The sequence below is a fragment of the Erinaceus europaeus genome, chromosome 2 (assembly GCF_950295315.1).
Source record: "Erinaceus europaeus chromosome 2, mEriEur2.1, whole genome shotgun sequence".
Taxonomy (NCBI): domain Eukaryota; kingdom Metazoa; phylum Chordata; class Mammalia; order Eulipotyphla; family Erinaceidae; genus Erinaceus; species Erinaceus europaeus.
The window spans coordinates 21,681,560-21,702,780 of NC_080163.1; the positions used below are offsets into that span (position 1 = coordinate 21,681,560).

At 36.7% G+C, this 21,221-nt stretch overlaps 1 protein-coding gene across 1 annotated transcript in view; it reads left to right on the forward strand.

Moving 5' to 3' along the window:
* DMXL1 (Dmx like 1) overlaps window positions 1-21,221 on the forward strand; it is a 142,879-nt gene that overhangs the window by 67,050 nt on the left and 54,608 nt on the right. The window contains 9 exon segments of the mRNA XM_060171294.1: window positions 3,456-3,679; window positions 5,047-5,144; window positions 6,269-6,434; window positions 8,605-8,866; window positions 11,942-13,035; window positions 13,680-13,871; window positions 14,867-14,943; window positions 18,812-18,939; window positions 19,905-20,153. Of these exon segments, the coding sequence (XP_060027277.1) occupies window positions 3,456-3,679; window positions 5,047-5,144; window positions 6,269-6,434; window positions 8,605-8,866; window positions 11,942-13,035; window positions 13,680-13,871; window positions 14,867-14,943; window positions 18,812-18,939; window positions 19,905-20,153 (2,490 nt within the window).

Consider the following 21,221-nt stretch of genomic DNA (forward strand, 5'->3'; position numbering starts at 1 on the left):
AACAGATTATTTAAAGAAAAAATCTCTACCTTTAAGACTACTGTTAATATTAGTGACTTTCAGATATTGTTTTAATAACATTTCAGATACTGTTAATATTTTAGATTCTCAAATAAGAATGCCTGTCAAGGAAATTTAAATAAATCCAATTATTTGTTGGCTCAGTGATATATACATTAAAGAGGTAGGTTTAACTTCCAGCATTATTATTTATTTATTTATTTATTTATTTTACCTCCAGGGTTATTGCTGGAGCTCAGTGCTGGCACTATGAGTCCACTGCTCCTTGCAGCTATTTTTTATGTGATAGGACAGAAAGAAATTAATTGGGGTGGGGTGGTGTAGAAAGGGAGAAAGACACCTGCTGACATTGCTTGTGAAGCGGACCCCTGCAGAAGGGGAGCAGGGGGCTTCAACTTGAATCCTTGCATGGATACTTGCCCTATGTAGTATGTCCACTTAACCAGGTGCACCACTGCCCGGCCTCCACTTCTAGCATTATTTTACATATTTGGATAATGTTTTTGGGGACTCTATAGTTTAGTATCAGTTGGTTTCTGTTTTTTGTTTTTTCTTTTCCTTCCTTTCTCTGTTTTTCTTTATGTTCCCTCCCTCTCATTTTCTGCTAGCTTTGAAAGACTAAAACCTAAAATTCTAAATCATTTTTTATTTGTGAAAAAAATCGATCTTGGTTGAAATAATAGATATCTACAAGGAATTTAGAATCACATTTCATGGGGTTGGGAAGGGGCATATCTGGTAAAGCGAACATGCTTCCATGAGCAAGGGCTCAGATAAAAGCCCTTGATCCCTATGCAGAGGGGGAAGCTTCATGAGCAGTGAAGCAGTCCTCTAGGTGTCTCTCCTTCTGTCTTCCTCTTTATCTCCCCGCCCTCTCAATTTCTCTGTCTTAGGGGAAGGGGAAGAGGGTGGGAATGACTGCCATGAGCTGATGATCTGTGAATTTGTCATGCAGTCATTCAACCTCTGTAATAACCCAGGTGGTAAGAAAGAATGAAAGAAAGAAAGAAAGGAAGGAAGGAGGGAAGGAAGGAAGGAAGGAAGGAAGAAAATAAAGTAGAATGGCTGATCAATTACAGCATAGATTGTTGAGTCTGTGTTTTCTTTTATTGTACCCAGTAATGTTAACAAAAATATACTGTGAATAGATAAAAACTAAACAACAAACATTACATGTGCGGACCAGTAGGTTGAGATAATTTCTGATATAAATGACTCTGTGTAATTATAAAAATATCTTATATTTGGGGCTGGGCAGTGGCGCAGCAGATTAAGTGCACAAGGTGCAAAGTGCAAGGACTTGCATAAGGATCCTGGTGGTTCCAGCCTCCCACTCCCCAACTTCAGGGGGAGTTGCTTCACAAGCAGTGAAGCAAGTTTGCAGGTTTCTGTCTTCGTCTCCCCTCTCTGTCTTCCCCTCCTCTCTCGATTTCTTTCTGTCCTATCCAACAGTAATAACAACAATAACAATAACAACAACAATGATAAACAACAAAGGCAACAAAAGGGGGTGGGAAGCTTCCAGGAGCAGTGGATTGGTAGTGCAGGCACCAAGTCCCAGTGATAATCCTGGAGGCAAAAAAAAAAAAAAATCTTATATTCATTGCCATATGAAGTAATAATAGTTAACATAGGCCTGGTTTTATTCTGAATGATTTGATTCCATAGTTTTAACTATCACACAAAAACTGAGATAGATGTCATGATTATTCATATTTTCTAATTGATAAAATTAAACAATTAAAAGATTAGTACAGAGGATAAAACTGGAATTTAAAGTATACATTCTGATCCATCATAGTGCTATATTCTACTGTCTATTGATATTTTTTAAATTTTATAAAGTCAAATCTATAAAGAAAATGTTGACTGATGAGATTCATCCTTTAAAAAGGACTTTATTTGTACAGAATAATACTGTCTTAATTGTATTTTTATTACCTAAGAAAGCATCATGACTAAAGTTTTAGGAAAAAGGAAACTATGGACAGTGAAACTGGTATTAACATATTTTAAAAATGTTCATTTATAAAATGGAAACATTAATGAGACCATAGGATAAGAGGGATACAATGACATTAACATTTTTTAATTAAATTTTTTAATTATATAAAATACATAGACATTGTAGGATATATTGAAGTGGTAGATTTGAGATTGAGAAAGAGAAATTAGCTAGCAGTGTGCCTCAGTAGATAGACTACAAGACTTGCATACATGAGCTGCCAGGTTTAACCTAGCACTGCATATGCTAAGCAAGAAAGGTCCCCCCCTTTTTTAAATTTATATTTATAACATGGAAACACTGACAAAAACCCTAGAATAAGAGGGGTACAATTCCCACCACCAGAACTCCATATCCCATCCCATCCCCTGATAGCTTTCCTGTTCTTATCGCTCTGGGAGTATGGACCCAAGGTCATTATGGGGTGCAAAAGTTGGAAGATTTGTCTTCTGTAATTGCTTCTCCACTGAACATGGGCATTGGCAGGTCCATCCATAGTCCCAGCCTGCCTCTCTCTTTCCCTAGTGGGTCAGGACTCTTAGGAAGCGGGGCTTTGTCCTGCTGCGCTGCCAAGAAGCGAGAGAGGAGATCCGGAGCGAAGAGGGAACACAAATCTTTATTTACGCTGGCACCTCAGAGTTGGGTGAGAGAGAAGCAGGTTGGGCCGCATGGAAGTAGCAAAAATGGCTGCCTCATGCAGTAACCTTTCCTGCGTCTAAAACACCGAAGTGAAGAAGCCGGCGAGAGAGAGGTGCAGAAGAAGAAGGGCTTTTATGGGAGTAGGGGGAGGAGTAACCAAAGCACTTCAACTATGGCGGGGGGGGGGGGGGGGGGGAATAGACAATGCCCTGAGGGCACAACATGGCGGAACAGGTGCTCCGAGAATGACCCAACTCTCGTGGGAACTAGCAATAGACTGAGTGGTCAACATGGCAGATGTGACTGCATCTGCACAATTTCCCAGCAGGGCTCCAGGACACATTGGTGGGGTTGTCTGTACAGGGAAGGCCGGTTGGCATCATGTTAGCATCTGGAACATGGTGACTTAAAAAAGACTTAACATATAAAGCCAAACAAATTGTTGACTAATCGTGAACCTAAAGGCTGGAAAATTGCAGATGAAGGTTTGGGGATCTCTGTTTTGTAGATAGTTATTAGGCATATTTTAGTTATATTCCAAAGGGCCCATGACTATACTATTTTTCTCTGGAGCCTGACTTCTGATATGCAGGTGGACCCAAGTTATTGTCTGGAGAAATGATGTCATGAAAGAAAGGTGTTCTGAACTGTCTCACTTTTAACTTTTCCTCTTAACTGCGTTAATATGTGTTTAAAATTCATACTCCCTCCAGCCCTAGCCACTTAAATGTAACTGTAAATTTCAAAATGTAGACATATTTATTGCAAAATTAGAATGCACATTTTTAAGGATTATTATTGTGTACTATTGTTTATGTTTCTTACAAGCATCTTTTACCTTCAGGCCTTTCTACCAGTAATTTTGCCTGGGCATTTCACTCTGTAGCAGAAGAAGAACTGCTGAACATGTTGCCAGCAATGCAGAAAGATGACCCCACGTGGTCTGAGCTAAGAGCAATGGGTGTGGGTTGGTGGGTCCGGAATAACCGCATCTTGCGCAAATGCATAGAAAAGGTAAATGTTTTATTGTGTGGTAAAAATGAATTAATATATTTTGGATCTTTTTTTCAAATGACATTTTGTATTTTTTTATTATCTTTTATGATTTTTATTTGCAAAATGGAAACACTGAAAAGACCATAGGATAACAGGCTTATACTTCCACACAATTCCCACCGCCAGAACTCTGTATCCCATCCCCTCCTCTGATAGCTTTCCTATTCTTTATGCCTCTAGAAGTATGGACCTGGGATCATTATGGGGTGCAGAAGATGGAAGGTCTGGCTTCAGTAATTGCTTCCCTGCTGAACACGGGTGTTGGCAGTTCAATCTATGCTTCCAGCCTGTCTCTCTCTTTCCCTATTGGGGCAGGGATTTGGGGAGGTGGGACTCCAGGACACATTGGTGGGATCATCTGCCCTAGGAAGTCAGGTTGGCATCATGGTATCATCTGGAACCTGGTGGCTGAAAAAGTTAAGATATAAAGCAGAAGAAACTGTTGACCAATCATGAACCTAAAGGCTGGAATATTGCAGATGAAGATTTGGAAGCTAGTAGATCTAGTTTAGGTATATTTAGAGGGGCCCATGACTCTACTAGTTTTGCCTGAGCCTGACATCTGATATTTTGTATTTTATCTGCTGCTACTTTTTTTAAGCAGTAAAATGCTTTAAAACCATTTTTATATTTCAGAATATGTTAGTGTACCTTAAAAGTGTACATTCTAATTCCTGAATTGCCACTGACTTGTTATTTAGTAGCACATATTTGATTTTTATGCAATATACACACTCACATTTTTAGAAAAATAAAGGAGAAAGGTGGTGATGCACCCAACTGAGTGCATGTTACCCAGGTCCAAGCCCCAGCTCTCCACCTGCATGGGGGGATGCTTCATGAGTGGTGAAGTAGGTCTATAGGTGTCTGTCCTTTTATATATTATATGTCTATATATATATATATATATATATATATATATATATATATATATATATATATATAGTTCTATAGGTGTCTGTCCTCTTATATCCCCCTTCCCTCAGTTTCTCTCTGTTCTATGTAACACAATAAAATGGGGGGGGGAGAGAAAATGAAAAAATAGCCATCCAGAACAGTGGTTTTGTAGTGCCTGCTCTGAGCCCCAGTAATAACCTGCTGTCAATGAAAGAAAGGAAATTGCAGAGGAGTTTGTAATGAAATGTGCAGTCCTATTTCTACTTTCTTTGGAGGCTCCACATTATAAGTTTATGTATGTCTTCATACATGTGTTACATATTGCTAAGGGCTCATTGAACATTTTAATACCTATGTATTCTAGTTATAAATATGATGGAAATTGTTCACTTAAAAACTGTTTCTAGTCTTTTTTTTTTTAATTATAGGTGGCCAAAGCAGCCTTTCTCAGAAAGAATGATCCCTTAGATGCTGCCATTTTTTACCTTGCAATGAAAAAGAAAGCTGTGATTTGGGGATTATATAGGTAGGTGAGAAAATCACTTTAAAATGAAAACATTTTATAAGGAATAAAATATATGAAGTAAACATTTATCATTCCTGTAAGTATGATTCATGTAGATTCTTAATTTTATTTAATAATTATTTTCTGGAAAATGTATTTCACAAAAGAATAATCTTAATAAGGCCAGTTTCATTTTAGGTTTATTAGTAAGGAAATACTAAAGTTTGTTTTAAAACACTCTCGGTATTGGTAGAACCAAACACATGGATCCAGAGTGGGGAAGATGAATTGATGGAGTCTGTGGTAGGCATAAACTCTGTGCCTTACTGAGAGTTCAGCATGTGGTCCAGGAAGTAGCACAGTTGATAAAGCATTAGACTCTCAAACACGAGGTCCTGAGTTCAATCCCTGATAGCACATGTGCCAGAATGACGTCTGGTTCTCTCTCCTCCTCTCTTTCTCATTAATAAATAAATAAAATCTTAAAAAAGAAAAAAAAAAGTTCAGGGACCAGCCTCTCTTTCCAAATTGTCCTTACCCTATGGGATCTGACTCCATTACTAAGCTGGGGTCTCATAGAATTTTTCACTCATTTGCTTTCCAACAACAAGAATTGTTGAGCAGGATTACTATAAATAATCTATTTGTTAGCAGTTCTAGGTGACTTTATTTGAATTATATCCTTTGGGGTGAAAAATCATGGGACCTAGTTAGTTTTCTGAGAAACTGTGTCTGTTCGTATTGTTTAGAGTGAAGACAAATTTCTTAGACTACTATCACCAGAGTCATACATACTCTTGTGGACAGCAGTGGTAAAGGTGATTGATGAGATTCAAATTGTGAAGTTCCATAGAAGATAATACAAAATATATTTTTTCTATGGATAAATTTTTCAGCAGTGCTGCTAATGTACTTTTCTTTATAGTTGGAATGATAGTAATTCAATGATATTAAAGTTAAATACAAATATGTAAAAATTTAAAAAAATTTCCCTAGAAAAGAAGTAGACGTCTAGTAATTTAGGAGCTGGCACATGTCTGTGAGTAACTTTCAGGTGGATAGCTTTAAATTTTATGAAACTTGCTCTAATGTAGAAAAGACTGTGTGTGTTCCAAAACTTCCAATTTTTTTTCTTTTCTTTACAGATCCCAAAATGACACCAAGATGACAAAGTTTTTTGGACATAATTTTGAGGACGAGCGGTGGCGCAAAGCAGCTTTAAAGAATGCTTTTTCCTTGTTAGGCAAACAAAGATTTGAACATTCTGCAGCATTTTTCCTCTTAGCTGGTTGCCTTAGAGATGCAATTGAGGTAATGTATGAAAATTAAACAATATTTAGGTTTGAATGCTGGGAGTCGAGCGGTAGCGCAGGGGGTTAAGCATACGTGGCGTGAAGCGCAAGGACCAGTCAGTGTAAGGATTGTGGTTTGACCCCCGGTTCTCCACCTGCAGGGGAGTTACTTCACAGGCGGTGAAGCAGGTCTGCAGGTGTCTATCTGTTCTCCCCTTCTTTGTCTTCCTTGCCTCTCTCCATTTCTCTGTGCCCTATCCAACAATGACGACATCAATGACCAACAATAATAACTACAATAAAAAAGGCAAGAAAAAAGTGAATAAATAAATACTTAAAAAGATTTTTTAAAAAGGTTTAAATGCTAATTTTTTAAAGCCAAATAATTATGAGAGCAACAAAGACCAGAAAACCTCTAAGTGAAGGTTTATTCAGTGCCAGGGATTGAACATGGGCCATCACATTGCAAGTCTTTACTCTACTGCTGAGTTATCTCCTCATTCCTAAATATTTTTTTTTAATTTGGCTTTAGTAGAAGTAACATAAGGCTCAATATCCAAAGCACTAATAATATTTACTTCTTTTACATTTAATTTATTTATTTTAATGAGAGACATACAGAGAGAAAGCTACATAGGGAGAGGGAAAGAGAGACCAGAGCACTGCTCAGCTCTGGCATATGGTAGTGCTAGGGATTGACTCTGGCACCTCAGAGCCTCAGGCATGAAAGTCTTTTTTTGTAATCATTAGTTGTCTGCCCAGCTGATAATAGTTAATTGTGAACTTTTTGTCATTTTTCTGAATGAGATTTGCATAGAACTAAGCTTAACTTGGCTAGATTGCCTAATAGGCACTTGATTTGAGTCTTAAAAATTTAATTAACAGGTTGAGTAAAAGTTCACCATTTCAGTATAGACACATTAGAACCTGTTTGGCTTTTTAAAAGTCACTTCATTGGAGGATATTGATGTACAATATAGTTGTTGCCACATAGATTAACTTTACATCTTCCCGTCATAGGTGTCTGCAAAACTCTCTCCTTCCCACAGCTCTTTTTTCCACCATCTTGCACCAAGATTCCAGTATCCCTCCATCCCTTCCCTTCACCTCTATTTGGCTCTCAGTTGATAAAACAGTAAAATTTTTAATTATTAACCTTTAAAAAAAAATCCTGAACCTTAAGTATTTCATTTATGACATTTCTGTCTGAAATTGCCCTTCGTTCAAATGCTTCATAACATTTTGAATTTGGAAACACTTCTGAGGGAGACAGGAAAGAATAAAGATAAGCTTCAAGATTAAAATGAGGTGAATGAAAACTCTGGAGTAAAACAAAACATGTAGTTTGAACTGGTGTCTTGGGTTGCCAGAAAAGTAATGATAGATTTTTCTGTATTTTTTTCTGAAAAAATGCATCATGAATTTCCTGACAATCCACTAAGAGGAGTTATTTTGATGATCTATGAGGTACTTTAGTTAGCAAAGTGCATGACTTGCCCTTTTGAGGTCATTGGCTCAGTGCTTGCTACTACACATGCTTGAGAAGAGTAGTGCTTTGATTTTTCTTTTTTCTTTCACAAACATATAAAAGAATTATTCAAACTGGTCATGTAGTTCAGTGGTAGAAATGATCTGTATGTCATCAGCCTTGGATGGGTAAGTAAATTTTTTTTTTTTTTTTTTTGCCACCAGTGTTATCACTTGGGCTTGGGAGCCAGCACTCCTGGCCACCTTTTTTTTTTTTTTTTTCCCTATTCTATTTAATTTGATAAGACAGAGAGAAATTGAAAAGGGAGGGGAGATAAGAGAGGAGGTGAGTAAGAAAGATAGACACCTGCAAACCTGCTTCACTGCTTATGAAGCGTCCACCCTTGCAGGGGGGATCAGGGACTGAAACTCAGGTCCTTATACTTGGTAATAAACCAGTTACACCACTGCCCAGCCCCCAGTATGATAATTTTTCAAATGTCTACTTAGTACTGGTAAATAAATTTGCAGTAATAACATAAATGTTAGCATTAGATTTGCAGAAGCCAGCACTGTCTGTTGATAGTATTTCTTTTTTGCTTATTTCAGATATTAACAAAACCTGTGTTCTTTAATTATTAGTGTTATTTATTTTAACATTAAAGATTTATCTGTTTTTCTTAAACAGTACTTCTTTTAAAAATATATTTTCTTTTTTACAGGTATGTCTTGAGAAACTGAATGACATTCAGTTGGCTCTTGTAATAGCAAGACTCTTTGAGTCTGAATTTGATACATCTGCAACATATAAATCTATTTTACGTAAAAAAGTTTTGGGAATTGATTCTCCTGTCAAGGAACTCAATTCATTACACATAGATATGAATCATGATCCTTTCCTTCGGAGTATGGCATATTGGATTTTAGAAGATTATAGTAGTGCTCTGAAAACACTAATAAAGCAACCTATCAAAGAGAATGATGGTAAGTTGCACTTCTAAGATGACAATTGAGCATTTCATTCATACTGCAGATTACTGAACAGTATTGTATGTAGAAGGTACAGATTTCCCACTCTGTCTGAAAGCAGGGTATTTTCCCCAAAAAGTCATTTTTTGAATAATGGTTTATAGTACAGTTGATGCCACGAGAAATTCATAAGACACTCAGACAGGAACAGAAAATGTTCAAAGTCACTGATTATTAGAGAAATGCAGACAATAAGCTACCATCACACCTGTGAGAATATGGTGCATTAGAAAGGGCAGAAAGAACATTCTTTTTTTTTTTTTCCTTAAGATAATGTATGTGTGAATGCTTTAATTTTTCTTTCGTTTTTTTATGGGGGGGGGGTAAAGACAGAGACACTAAGAGGAAAGAGGAGATAGAAAAAGAGAGATAAAGAAACACCCTTGTGTGGAATTGTACCCCTCATCCTATGTTCTTGTCAATATTTACATTTTATGGGCTCAGCACGCTTCCGCTGCACCGCTCTGCTGTCTTCAATATTTCCATTTTATAAATAAGAATTAAAAAAAAAGACACCTGTAATACTGCTTCACTGCTGGTGAAGCTTTCACTCTGCAAGTTGGTACTGGGGGCATAAACCCAGGTCCTTGAGCGTTGTAACGCCCTTGGGCATGGTTTGGAAGGTTATTTTCCAAGTCTGTAAATGCTAAAGAATTTTCTGTAAGAGTTAGTGATGACACTGTTCACATACCTTATAGACTGTCTATCAAATTATACAAAGTAGTATTGTTTTACTTTTGGATAGTGGAGAAAATCTGCAATACAAAGGAAATGCAGTATTTGTCCCATTAAATTATAGCCTATCCTTCAAAATACTTCTCCTTGGATAAGAAACAATAAAGACTACTTCATAGCTTTCCATAGTTCATCACTTAATTGGAAATAATGAGTTTCTTATTATTGGAAACTTAGTGGAAAAACATTTCACTCAGCTGTTCCAGCCCCCAAGCTGTCTGACTTAAAGATTGTTAACACCTACTCTGTATAATGAAGGGAGAGAAAAACTTTCTCCAGTCACTTTTTATACCAATACATATTCTTGCTAAAATTGTATTTTGATTTGAAATTAATATATTATCAGTTGCTTTAGAGCCAGTAAATACAGGTATTCTCATGGAAGAACATTTTTAATTTATTTTATTAGTGATTTAATAATGATTAACAAGATTGTGGGATAAGAGAGGCTCAATTCCATACAGTTCCCACCAGAGTTCTGTATCCCGTCCTTTCCATTAGAAGCTTCCCTATTCTTCATCCCTCTGGGAGTATGGAGCAAAGATCTTTCTGGAGTGCAGAAGGTGGGAGATCTGGCTTTTGTAATTGCTATGGAAGAAAACTTTTTTTTTTAAATTTTCACTTATAAAAAGGAAACAGTGACAAAACCATAGGATAAGAGGGGTACAACTCCACACAATTTCTACCACCAGAACTCCATATCCTATCCCCTCCCCTGATAGCCTTCCTATTCTTTATCCCTCTGGGAGTATGGACCCAGGATCAAAAGAAAACTTTTAAAAATTAATAAGAGGATAAGGATGAATAATAAGGACTGGATGGGACACAGTCTTTTGGTGGTGGGAATGATGTTTATGTACACTCCTATTAACTTTAAAGGAAAAAAAATGAATAAGAGGCTTGGACTAGGATGTGAAGGCAGAGACAAGTAACCTGATTTGGTATCTAATTTCAAAAATAACTAAAACTGATTTGGTTATGGAATATGAAGAGAAGAATAATCAAGAATAGGGACTGAATGGTGATGCACCTGGTAGAGCACACATGTTACCATGCACGAGATCTGGGGTTGATGCTCCCACCTCCCCTCTCCCTTGGTAGGAGAAAAGCTTCATGAGTGGTAAAGCAGTACTCTAGGTCTCTTTCTCTCTGTTTGCTGCTGCTTCTTTTCTCCACTCCCTCCACACACTCCCTCCCTCCTCTAAAAAAAAGTAAGAAAGAGAAACAAGTGGCTGCCAGGAGCAGTAGAGTCATTGTGCAGCCACTGAGGCCAGCAATAACTCTGGGGTGGGAGATCAAGGATACCTCCTAGGTTTTTACTAGAGCAATGGGTAAGTATTGCAGGGGAGAAGGGAAGATAAGAAATGGATTTTGGGGGGAGGGGATGCTGTTTTAGAAAGAAGAAAACTTGTCTGATAAGGAGAATTTTGAGGAAAGATCTAATTGAAATTTGCAAGAATCAAAATAGCTTTGGTAAAGAGGGAGCACTTATTAGCGGGTCACTGAGATACATGTGTATATAAGTAATGGAGAAGGATTATAGGCCTCTGGATATATAGCTTTGGTTTATAGAGTGAAATTACAGGAATTAAAGATGTATAGGTTGTCAGCATATAGATGGTATTTAAGGTTGTAGGAATCTGTGAGTTTACACAGGGATAATAAATAGAAGAGAAGTTAAGGACTGAGTTCTAGAACACCTCAACATTCAAAGATGGAGTAAAAAAAAAAAAGAGGATCTAGCAAAACTAATTGAGAAAGGAGTATCTAGAGAATTAGGGAGGACAAAAAAGACTGAGTATGGAGGCTAGGTAGGGGCACACCTGGTTAAGTGCATATGCTGCCATGCACAAGGACCTAGGTTTGAGCCCCTGCTCCCCACCAGCAGGGGGGAAACTTCATGAGTGGTGAAGCAAATACTGCAGATGTCTCTCTACCTCCCTTCCACTCTAATTCCTCCCCTCTCATATTCTCTCCTGTTCAATCAAAGGGGGAAAAATGGCCACCAGGCACTGAGCCTCAGCAGTAACTCTAGTGGCAATTTTAAAACTAACAAGCAAAAAAACAACTGAGGGTCTCCATGTGAATGTTTTACATTATCTTAGATTATTGCCTGAAATAAATATGAAATCAGCATAACCTTTGTTTCTCTTCTGTAGTAGAACCTGTTCATCACAGATGTCTTGTCCTGTGTTATATAAGTGTAGTTTTGCCACTTATCAAAAGGCTAGATAGAGAAAAAAGGTATAACACTTCAAGAAGTTTCCTTGGCTTATAAAATGAATTTGCTTTCAGATCAGGTCATGATGTCAGCCTGTAATCCTGCTGTCTTTAATTTCTACAATTATCTAAGAACACATCCTCTCTTGCTGAGACGCCACTTTGGATCTTTGGATGCATTTTCAACACACATGAGTTTAACAGGGAAAAGTAGGCTGTCAGGAACAATTACTTTAAGTGAAAGAAGATTATTTTTTACTACTGCCAGTGCACATTTAAAAGCTGGCTGCCCCATGTTAGCTTTGGAAGTATTATCAAAGATGCCAAAAGTCATCAAGAAAATAAAACCTTTTTGTAGGACATCTAGCTTTCTGAATACAAGTAAGGATTGCTCTCCTTCTTCTCCATTACTATTGGATGCCAGGGAAGATAAGTCTTCTGCTATTGATTGGTCACAATCAATGAGTAATGGATTTGGATCTTCTTCAGAGGGTTCCTCAGAGAAACAGTCCAACTCCACTCTTTCTTTTGACTGGAGCCAACCAAGTGTTGTACTTCAGGATGATTCTTTAGAGTTAAAATGGGACAGTGATAATGATGAAGAAAATGAGGATCTCCTAGTTTCAAAGAAAGAACTAAAACCTTCACAGAGCAAAATAAATAAAGACATGGATGGAGTAAGTTCTGGTTACACAGAATCTCTTAGCACATTAAATGAAAATGACATTTTAAGTCCTTCAGAAGATGTCATTGCAGTTCAGTTAAAATTTAGAGCATGTTTAAAGATTCTTACAGTAGAACTCCGTACTTTATCTACTGGTTATGAAATTGATGGTGGAAAGTTGCGTTATCAGCTATATCACTGGCTTGAAAAAGAAGTGATAGCTCTTCAGAGGATTTGTGACTATTGTTCAGATGCTGAAGAATTGCAGTCAGCACCTAGTGAAAATGGAGATGAATTTGGATCAAATGAAGATACTGAAGATTTACCACACCAAGCAAAAGTAAAACAACTAAGAGAAAATTTTCAGGAGAAGAGACAGTGGCTTTTGAAATACCAGTCACTCCTAAGGATGTTTCTTAGTTACTGCATACTGCATGGATCCCATGGTGGAGGTCTTGCATCTGTGAGAATGGAATTGATACTGCTCTTACAAGAATCTCAGCAGGTATGTAACTTATCCAGTAGTCATTGACAATAAAACATAAAATAGATTTTGACATTACTCTTTTGTTTTTAATATTGAAATTGTTGATTTTCTTCATTATGTCTGCCTCAAGAATTTTTTTTTTTGGTACAGTCTCTTATTTGACATCTGTAGAGTTATTTAGGTATTGAGGTTTAAACTCAATTTGTTTTTAGGTCACATCAAAGAGTATGTTCTGCCTAATTTGCATTCTTCTTGTTTTTTTGTTTTTTTTTTTAACTTTATTTGATAGAACAGAGAGAAATTGAGGGAGAGTTAGAGAGGAAGAAAGAGAGACATCTATAGCACTGCTTCACTCATGAAGCTGTCACTCTGCAGATGGGGACCTAGGGCTTGACAGGTTCCTTGTGCATGCTAATAATATGTGCACTTAACCAGGAGAGCCACCACTAGGTCCCTACATCTTCTGTATTCTTATATGAATGCTTTGTAAGGTGATGAACATCTCTGTATATCATAAGAGCATCATTCAATTGTTCTTTTCTTTCCTAATTAATAAAAATTTCTATGATACTCTTAATTTTAATTGTTTTAAAGTTTTCTTTTTCAGAGACCCAAGAATAATAGCAGTAAATATCTGATTTAATGTTTTGTTTTTTTTCAAGGAAACACCAGAGCCACTATTCCCTTGCCCTCTGTCAGAGCAGACCTCGATCCCCCTCCTTTTTGCTTGTACAGCAAGTGCCAAAACAGTAGTTGCCAATCCATTATTGCACCTTAGTAATCTAACACATGATATTCTACATGCCATAATAAACTTTGATTCACCACCCCATCCTGATATCCAAAGCAATAAAGTAAGTATGGCTGGTTTCCATCTTTTAGTAGATTTATATAAAATAATAAAACCAAAGTATCAGTGTTACAGCTTTTATAAATAATTTTATACAAGAGACTACTTAGTTATTGTACTGCCAAGTTTATATTGATTTTTATTTTTAAAATATCTGGTTGTAGAATAGACTTACTTATAATGCAATAAGTTATTTCAATTTTTACAACGCTATTATTTAGACTTAGTAATTTTATTAATAGTAATAGTTTTATGTATACATTTAGGAGTAATCCCCTTATTACTAAGCTTGTCTGTTAAAAATTAATTTTTAAATATAGGGATTTAATATTTACCAGTACATATTTTTTCCTTTTAACATGGCTGTGTGGCACTAGGGATCAAACTCAGGGTCTCATTCATACATGAGACTGTTGAGCATTCCTTTCAGCAGAATTTTAATTTTTTATTGAGAAGGGCGAAGGGCAGAGACAGAAAAGGAAGGTAGCACTGCTTACCCATTCATGTCACTTTTTAGAGCGTATATTTTCTATAGTAGCTAAAATATGTAATAGCTCAGTCTTCTATGCCCTGACCATAAGGGAATGCCACTTATCAGACTGGCCTTCATATTTTCATTGAGCAAGGAGCAGGTTTAGCCTCCAAAGGGTTGCTTTTGATATATGGCTCACACACTATTAATGACCACGTGTTTGAAGGGTTGCTTTTGATATATGGCTTACACACTATTAATGACCACGCGTTTATTCCCATTTGCTGTTAAATAGAAACTAGATAACCAAAATGTATTTTATAATTTCTGCCAAAGACCTCTTTAATTTTCTTGTAATGAGAACTCTCTAGACAGATTTGAGTATTAAAGAGAATTGGGAAATGGTGGTTTTATTAGGGTAGTTTTTTTCATCCTTTTTTTTTTTTTATAATGTTGATTATCTTAGGCCCTAGCAAGTTTTATTTTTAAAAAGTTATACTTAATTTTGTTCTTGTTGCTTTTTCCAGGTGTATGTAATGCATACTTTAGCAGCCTCACTTTCTGCTTGTATTTATCAGTGCCTTTGTGGTAGTCATAATTACAGGTAAATAATCTTTTGTGAAATGTAAGAATTTTTACTCTATAATGTTTCAGAATTTATATGCTTTCATTTTAGAAAATTTTATATAAAAGTCCACCTTAATGCAAAAAAAAAAGAAAAACATGTGACTAATATATCAAATTGAATTTTTTTCATCTTTAGAATTTTAGTTTATACTCTTTTGCTAAATTACTCTCCAGACACTAATCCTTATGTAACAGCTTCCAGTATCTCAAGGTGTTTTAGAAATTTACTATCTCTTTGATTTAATAGCCATTATTATTTTATTTTAGTTTTTCTACTAGATTTAATATTGATTTACAAAACTATTTTCCACCAGCAGAGTACTGTGTCCACATTACCTCAATTGGAAACTACATTACTTCTTCCAAGATCCCAGATGTGGGTTGACTATTATTTTTATAGCTGTCTGTCTATATTTATATTTATTTGCCCCCCCACACACACACACTTTTTTTTTTATTATGGCCCTGCCCTCTCTTCATTTTTTTTTTTTAATCACATTAGATTCTCTTTATTCTTTGATTGATTTTTTTTCTTTTTTATTTAAGAAAGGATTAATTAACAAAACCATAGGGTAGGAGGGGTACAATTCCACACAATTCCCACCACCCAATCTCCATATCCCACCCCCTCCTCTGATAGCTTTCCCATTCTCTATCCCTCTGGGAGCATGGACTCAGGGTCATTGTGGGTTGCAGAAGGTAGAAGGTCTGCTTCCCTGCTGAACATGGGCGTTGACTGGTTGGTCCATACTCCCAGTCTGCCTCTCTCTTTCCCTAGTAGGATGGGTCTCTGGGGAAGCAGAGATCCGGGACACAGTGGTGGGGTCTTCAATCCAGGGAAGCCTGATGACATCTGGATCCTGGTGACTGAAAAGAGAGTTAACATACAAACAAATTGTTGAGCAATCATGGACCCAAAGCTTGGAATAGTGGAGAGGAAGTGTTAGGGGGGTACTCACTGCAAACTCTAGTGTACTTCTGCTTTCAGGTATATATTTTGCAGTAGTTTATGGATACGTGTGAACATATGCTCTCTCTCACAGAAACTGGTGTATATCTAGATTTTGGGACTTTGTTAGAAAGTGAACCACCTGAGATGGAATTAGAGTATACTATGAAAGGAAAGGTCTCACCTGAGTAATGAAGCTGAAGGGTTGTCATTCCACACGTGAAGTCTCTGGACACAGTCTGAAGTAAAGCATGTTGAGGTGGCAATCGTTGTGTTTTGGTGGTGGGAATGGTGTTTATGTACACTCCTAGTAAAATGTAGTCATATAAATCACTAGTTAATTAATACGAGAGGGGGAAAATTAATTGTATGTCTCGAAGTTTTTCAAAACACAAACTGAATCTTTTTAATATATAGGCTGTGTAATTGATATGCAGACTCTCTCAAAAGCCTAGACCAAGTAGATCAGAAGCAACCAATAGCACAGCTATATACAAGATACTGGGTACTGTACAGCAAACCCTAACAAAAGGACTTTTCAAAGTTAACCCAATTACCAAATAATGTGATGATAACATTAACTATCGATTGTCTTTTTGAACCCTAAGACAGCAGGAACCTCACATCTCCACTATAGAGCCTCTACTTCCCCCAGTCTTAGAATCATTGTATAGGGCCCACTTTCCCGTATGCCTCTCCCAATCCATATCAAATAATATTGCATCTGCCGATTACAACCTAACCTCTCTTCCTTTCTAAGTCACACCTACTACTTCTGAGTGTCTTGCCCCCCCTTTTTTAAGTTCTTTATTAGGGGATTAATTTTTTACATTCAACAGTAAATACAGTAGTTTGTACATGCATAACATTTCTCATTTTTCCACATATCAATATAATCCCCACTAGGTCCTCTGTCATTCATTTTGGACCTGTACTCTCCCCTCTACCCACCCCAAAGTCTTTTACTTTGGTTCAATAAATCCCCCCCCCTTTTTTTATTCCTCATCTCTGTGGGTCCTGATAGAGTTCAGAGTTCTCTGGTCATCTTCCTCTAATACTTACCCTCTGGGAGTATGGATCAAAATTCTTTACAGGGTACATAAGGTGGAAAGTCTGGCTTCTGCATTTGCTTCTCTGCTGGACATGGGCATTGGCAGGTGGATCCATACCCCCAGCCTGTTTCTTTCTTTCCCTAGTGTATCTTTACATCTTGATTTTTCAGCCTCTTTCACTATCCTTATTGTTCCTGATATAGTTAGATAGGATCTTTTACTGAGTTTGTTGTGTCTTTATGACAGTCTTCCTTCATCTTGATTTTTGTTTGCTCATTTAATATGTTTGAATTCTGCTCTGGATTACCTTAGTTTATTACTGCGATGTGTACTGCCAAGATAGATTCAACTCAGTTTCCTCCTGGTCCTCTGAGTTGTTCCCTTTTTTTTTTTTTTTTTTTTTGCGGACTGTCCCCTTTCTTAATAAGTGTGGCTTTAACTTCATCAGCATATTCTGATCTTAACATTTCCACAGACCTACTTAGCACCAGTGGTACTCCCCCTGACATTGTTGATGTTATACTCACATGGTACTAGGACTCACACCTAGGGCTTCATGCACCATAAAGCCTGTGCTCCATCTGGTGAGCTATCATCCACTACCACAAACCTATTTTACATTATTATGTACCTGGTATGTTATGCATAAATCTAATGTACCTTATCCTGAGGTCGATTAGACTGCCCATTAAATAGTGAATCAAACCTAAATTCACTTTCAACCAGATAAACTTGTTTTAAAGTGCCATATAGAAGCTTGATACTTAGGACAAACAGTAGTTAAGCTTTTTTCATTTGCACATACTCGGTCTTTTACAAAATATGCTTGAGACCTACTGCATGTGTTTCATGTTAAAATGTGTGCATTGGGCTAGCAATTAGTTCAGCTGGAAAGGTGCCTGCTTTGTGACTAAGGTGAAATGGGAGAGCTATGGCATTAAGGATATTATGATGATGTGGTGTTTATTCCCTCTCTGTCTCTTTCACTGTCCGGAATAGTTGTCCTGGAGTGATGCAGCTCCACTGACAACAAGAAAAATAAAAGTGTATATATCCACTTAAAGAACACTTTACTGGGGGTTGGGTGGTAGCACAGTGGGTTAAGCGCACGTGGCGCAAAGCGCAAGGGCCAGTGTAAGGATCCCGGTTCGAGTCCCCGGTTCCCCACCTGCAGGGGAGTCGCTTCACAGGCGGTGAGGCAGGTCTGCAGGTGTCTATCTTTCTGTTTTCCCCTCCTCTCTCCACTTCTCTCTGTCCTGTCCAACAACGATGACATCAATAACAAAGATAATAATGACCACAACAATGGTAAAACAACCAGGGTAACAAAAGGGAAAAAATGGCCTCCAGGAGCAGTGGATTCATATTGCAGGCACTGAGCCCCGACAATAAACCTGGAGGCAAAAAAAAAAAAAAGAACACTTTACTATTTCAGTGGACTATAAATTGCATAACTTTCATGTAATTAATAGATTGACTAATAAACAAAAATGTATACTAAAAGTATCCTGAATTTTTTAAATTAGTGATTTAATAATGATTAACAAGATTGTAAAATAACAGGAATAAAATTTCACACAGTTCCCACCACCAGAATTTCATGTCCTCTTTTGGAAGCTTTCCTGTTCTTAATCTCTCTCTAGAAGTATGGACCAAATTCTTTATGGGGAGCAGAAGGTGAAATGTCTGGCTTCTGTAATTGCTTCTCCAGGCTGTTTCTATCTCTCTGTAGTGGCTTTTATCTAAAATATGAAAATATTGTGACATTAATTGTATATTATTACTACACTGCTGCTATTGTACATAATTATAGCTCATTATTATTTAAACATTTCTTCCCTTAGTTCATTACAAACTAATCAGTTTACTGGAATGGTGTATCAGACAGTACTTATTCCTCATCGGCATTCCTTGAAAACAGGAAGTTTAGATGAAGCAGTAACTCCAAATACATCACCAGCCCAATGGCCAGGTATAGAAACCTTATATAAAGATTTTTTTTTTTGTCTTAGTTGACTGTATATGAGAAAAATTTTTGGTTTCTCTTTGGTACTCATTGATAAATAACTGATGCCAGTTCATTATTCATTATAAATAGTGTGCCTACTTTAGTATTTCCTTGATCATTATGTCAAAATAACATTGTATTTTTGTATCAGTTTGTGTAATTTTGCTTTTGTCATGATGAAAACATTTGCTATGGGGAGTCAGCGGTAGCATAGCAGGTTAAGCGCACTTGGCGCGAAGCACAAGGACCAGAGTATGGATCCTGATTTGAGCCCGTGGCTCTCTACCTTCAGGGGAGTCACTTTACAAGCGGTGAAGCAGGTCTGCAGGTGTCTGCAGATGTCTGTCTTTTTCTCTGTCTTCCCCTCCTCTCTCCATTTCTCTCTATCCTATCCAACAACAACGACATCAACAAACAACTACAACAACAATTAAAATGGCCAACAAAAGGGAAAATAAATAAAATTAATTTTTTTTAAATTTGCTATGACATTTTTAATCTGCTAGGTTTGACTTGGGTTACAGATTTTCAGTGTGTCTCTAAATTGAAAAAAGTAGTTCAGCATTCATGCATTAACTATACTATACTATCCTCTATAACTCTTTGAGTATAGAGAAGAAAAGTCCTGATGAAATAGTTCTAGTTTGTTTATTTTTCATAATAAAAAACATAGGACCAGCATAATAACATACTGAAAAGTTATCTCTTTAGCCATGCCTTTGGCCCAGGTCCAAGACCCCAGTCTACCATGAGGGAGTATTATGGCACTGGTGAAAGTTTGGAAGCTATGATATCTCTTTCTGTCTCTCTATTTCTAGCTGAAAAAAAGTTAGCCAGGAGTAGTAAAGCCACAGTGACACAATTTTTTTTTAAAGTTCATCTTTCATTTTCTTATATTGATTATCAGCTTTTTGTTTTTCTCATTCTAGGAATAACTTCTCTAATTCGACTTTTGAATTCTTCGGGCGAGGAAGCTCAGTCAGGGCTTACAGTCTTGCTCTGTGAAATCCTCACAGCCGTGTATCTTAGTCTCTTCATCCATGGCTTGGCAACACATTCGAGTAATGAACTGTTTCGGATTGTAGCTCATCCTCTAAATGAAAAAATGTGGTCTGCTACATTTGGTGGAGGGGCACATATTCCCAGCAAAGAACAGATACACTCAAAAACTTTACAAGGTTAGTTTACCTCTTTTTTTTTTTTTCTTAAGCTGAAACTTCATTTATTCATCTGAGTGATAATTCTCTCAACAGTGATTACATTTTAATTTATACTTGTTTCTTGTTTTCATATCATTATCTTAAAAGCATGAACAAGTAGTTTTATAGTGAAAATCTAGTTCCAAGTTTCTGGTGCAGTTTCTAATTATTAAGGTATTCTTGCACCGGTGAGTAGAACCATCTAATGTGACTTTATGAAATCTTACTTTTTGGAATATACTGTAACACTGGTTTTTTGTTCTGACCCAAATACAGAATTCTCTCTTCTTTCTTTGGCAGGAAGGCACTTTGCTATGCCTAACCCCCACCAGGTAGTGGTATTCTCCATGGAATGTGTGGGCTTTTCCAAAGCTCTTTCAACCATCAGTTCTCATAGCCCTCCCAGTCTTGCAGGCAAGATAATAGCTTTAGAAATAGGCCATTACAGTTCAGCTTGCTTTGTGTTGTTTTGGATGGGCTGGGGTCTAATGTGGGAGTTTTATTTTGTTTGGCATTTACAATAGGTACCTAAGGAATTTCCTTTAAATCAAGCCATATTGTTGACTTAAAACAATGATTAGCATGTTAGAAATTAGTACTTTTAAATTCTTTGTTTGGTATTTTCTGCCCATAAGGCTTTAACATACTTATGAATATGTAGAAGTAAAGAAATATCTCAGCTGATCATGTTAAGTCAGACTATGGCTTGAGACTGAAAAAATATTTCAAATGAGGCTGCTTTATATTTTGCATTTTATGACTCTGGCCATTAGGGGTTTTGGATTTCTAAGTGTTCATGATACCATGAAAAGTAAATATTTTAATCAACTATTTCTATTTTTCTAAGCTTAGTAATATTGAAACAATATATACTTGTATAAAGATTATAACACTAAGCTTTCTTTACTTGAAAAAATATTCAATTTTTGTGCCTGTTTATTTATTTGTAGTTTAGTATCACATGGTAATTTTGGTTTTTCTGATTTTAGAAAATATTTTTATATCATTCTTTAAAAATTATTGAAGAGTAATGATTATTTGTGCTTT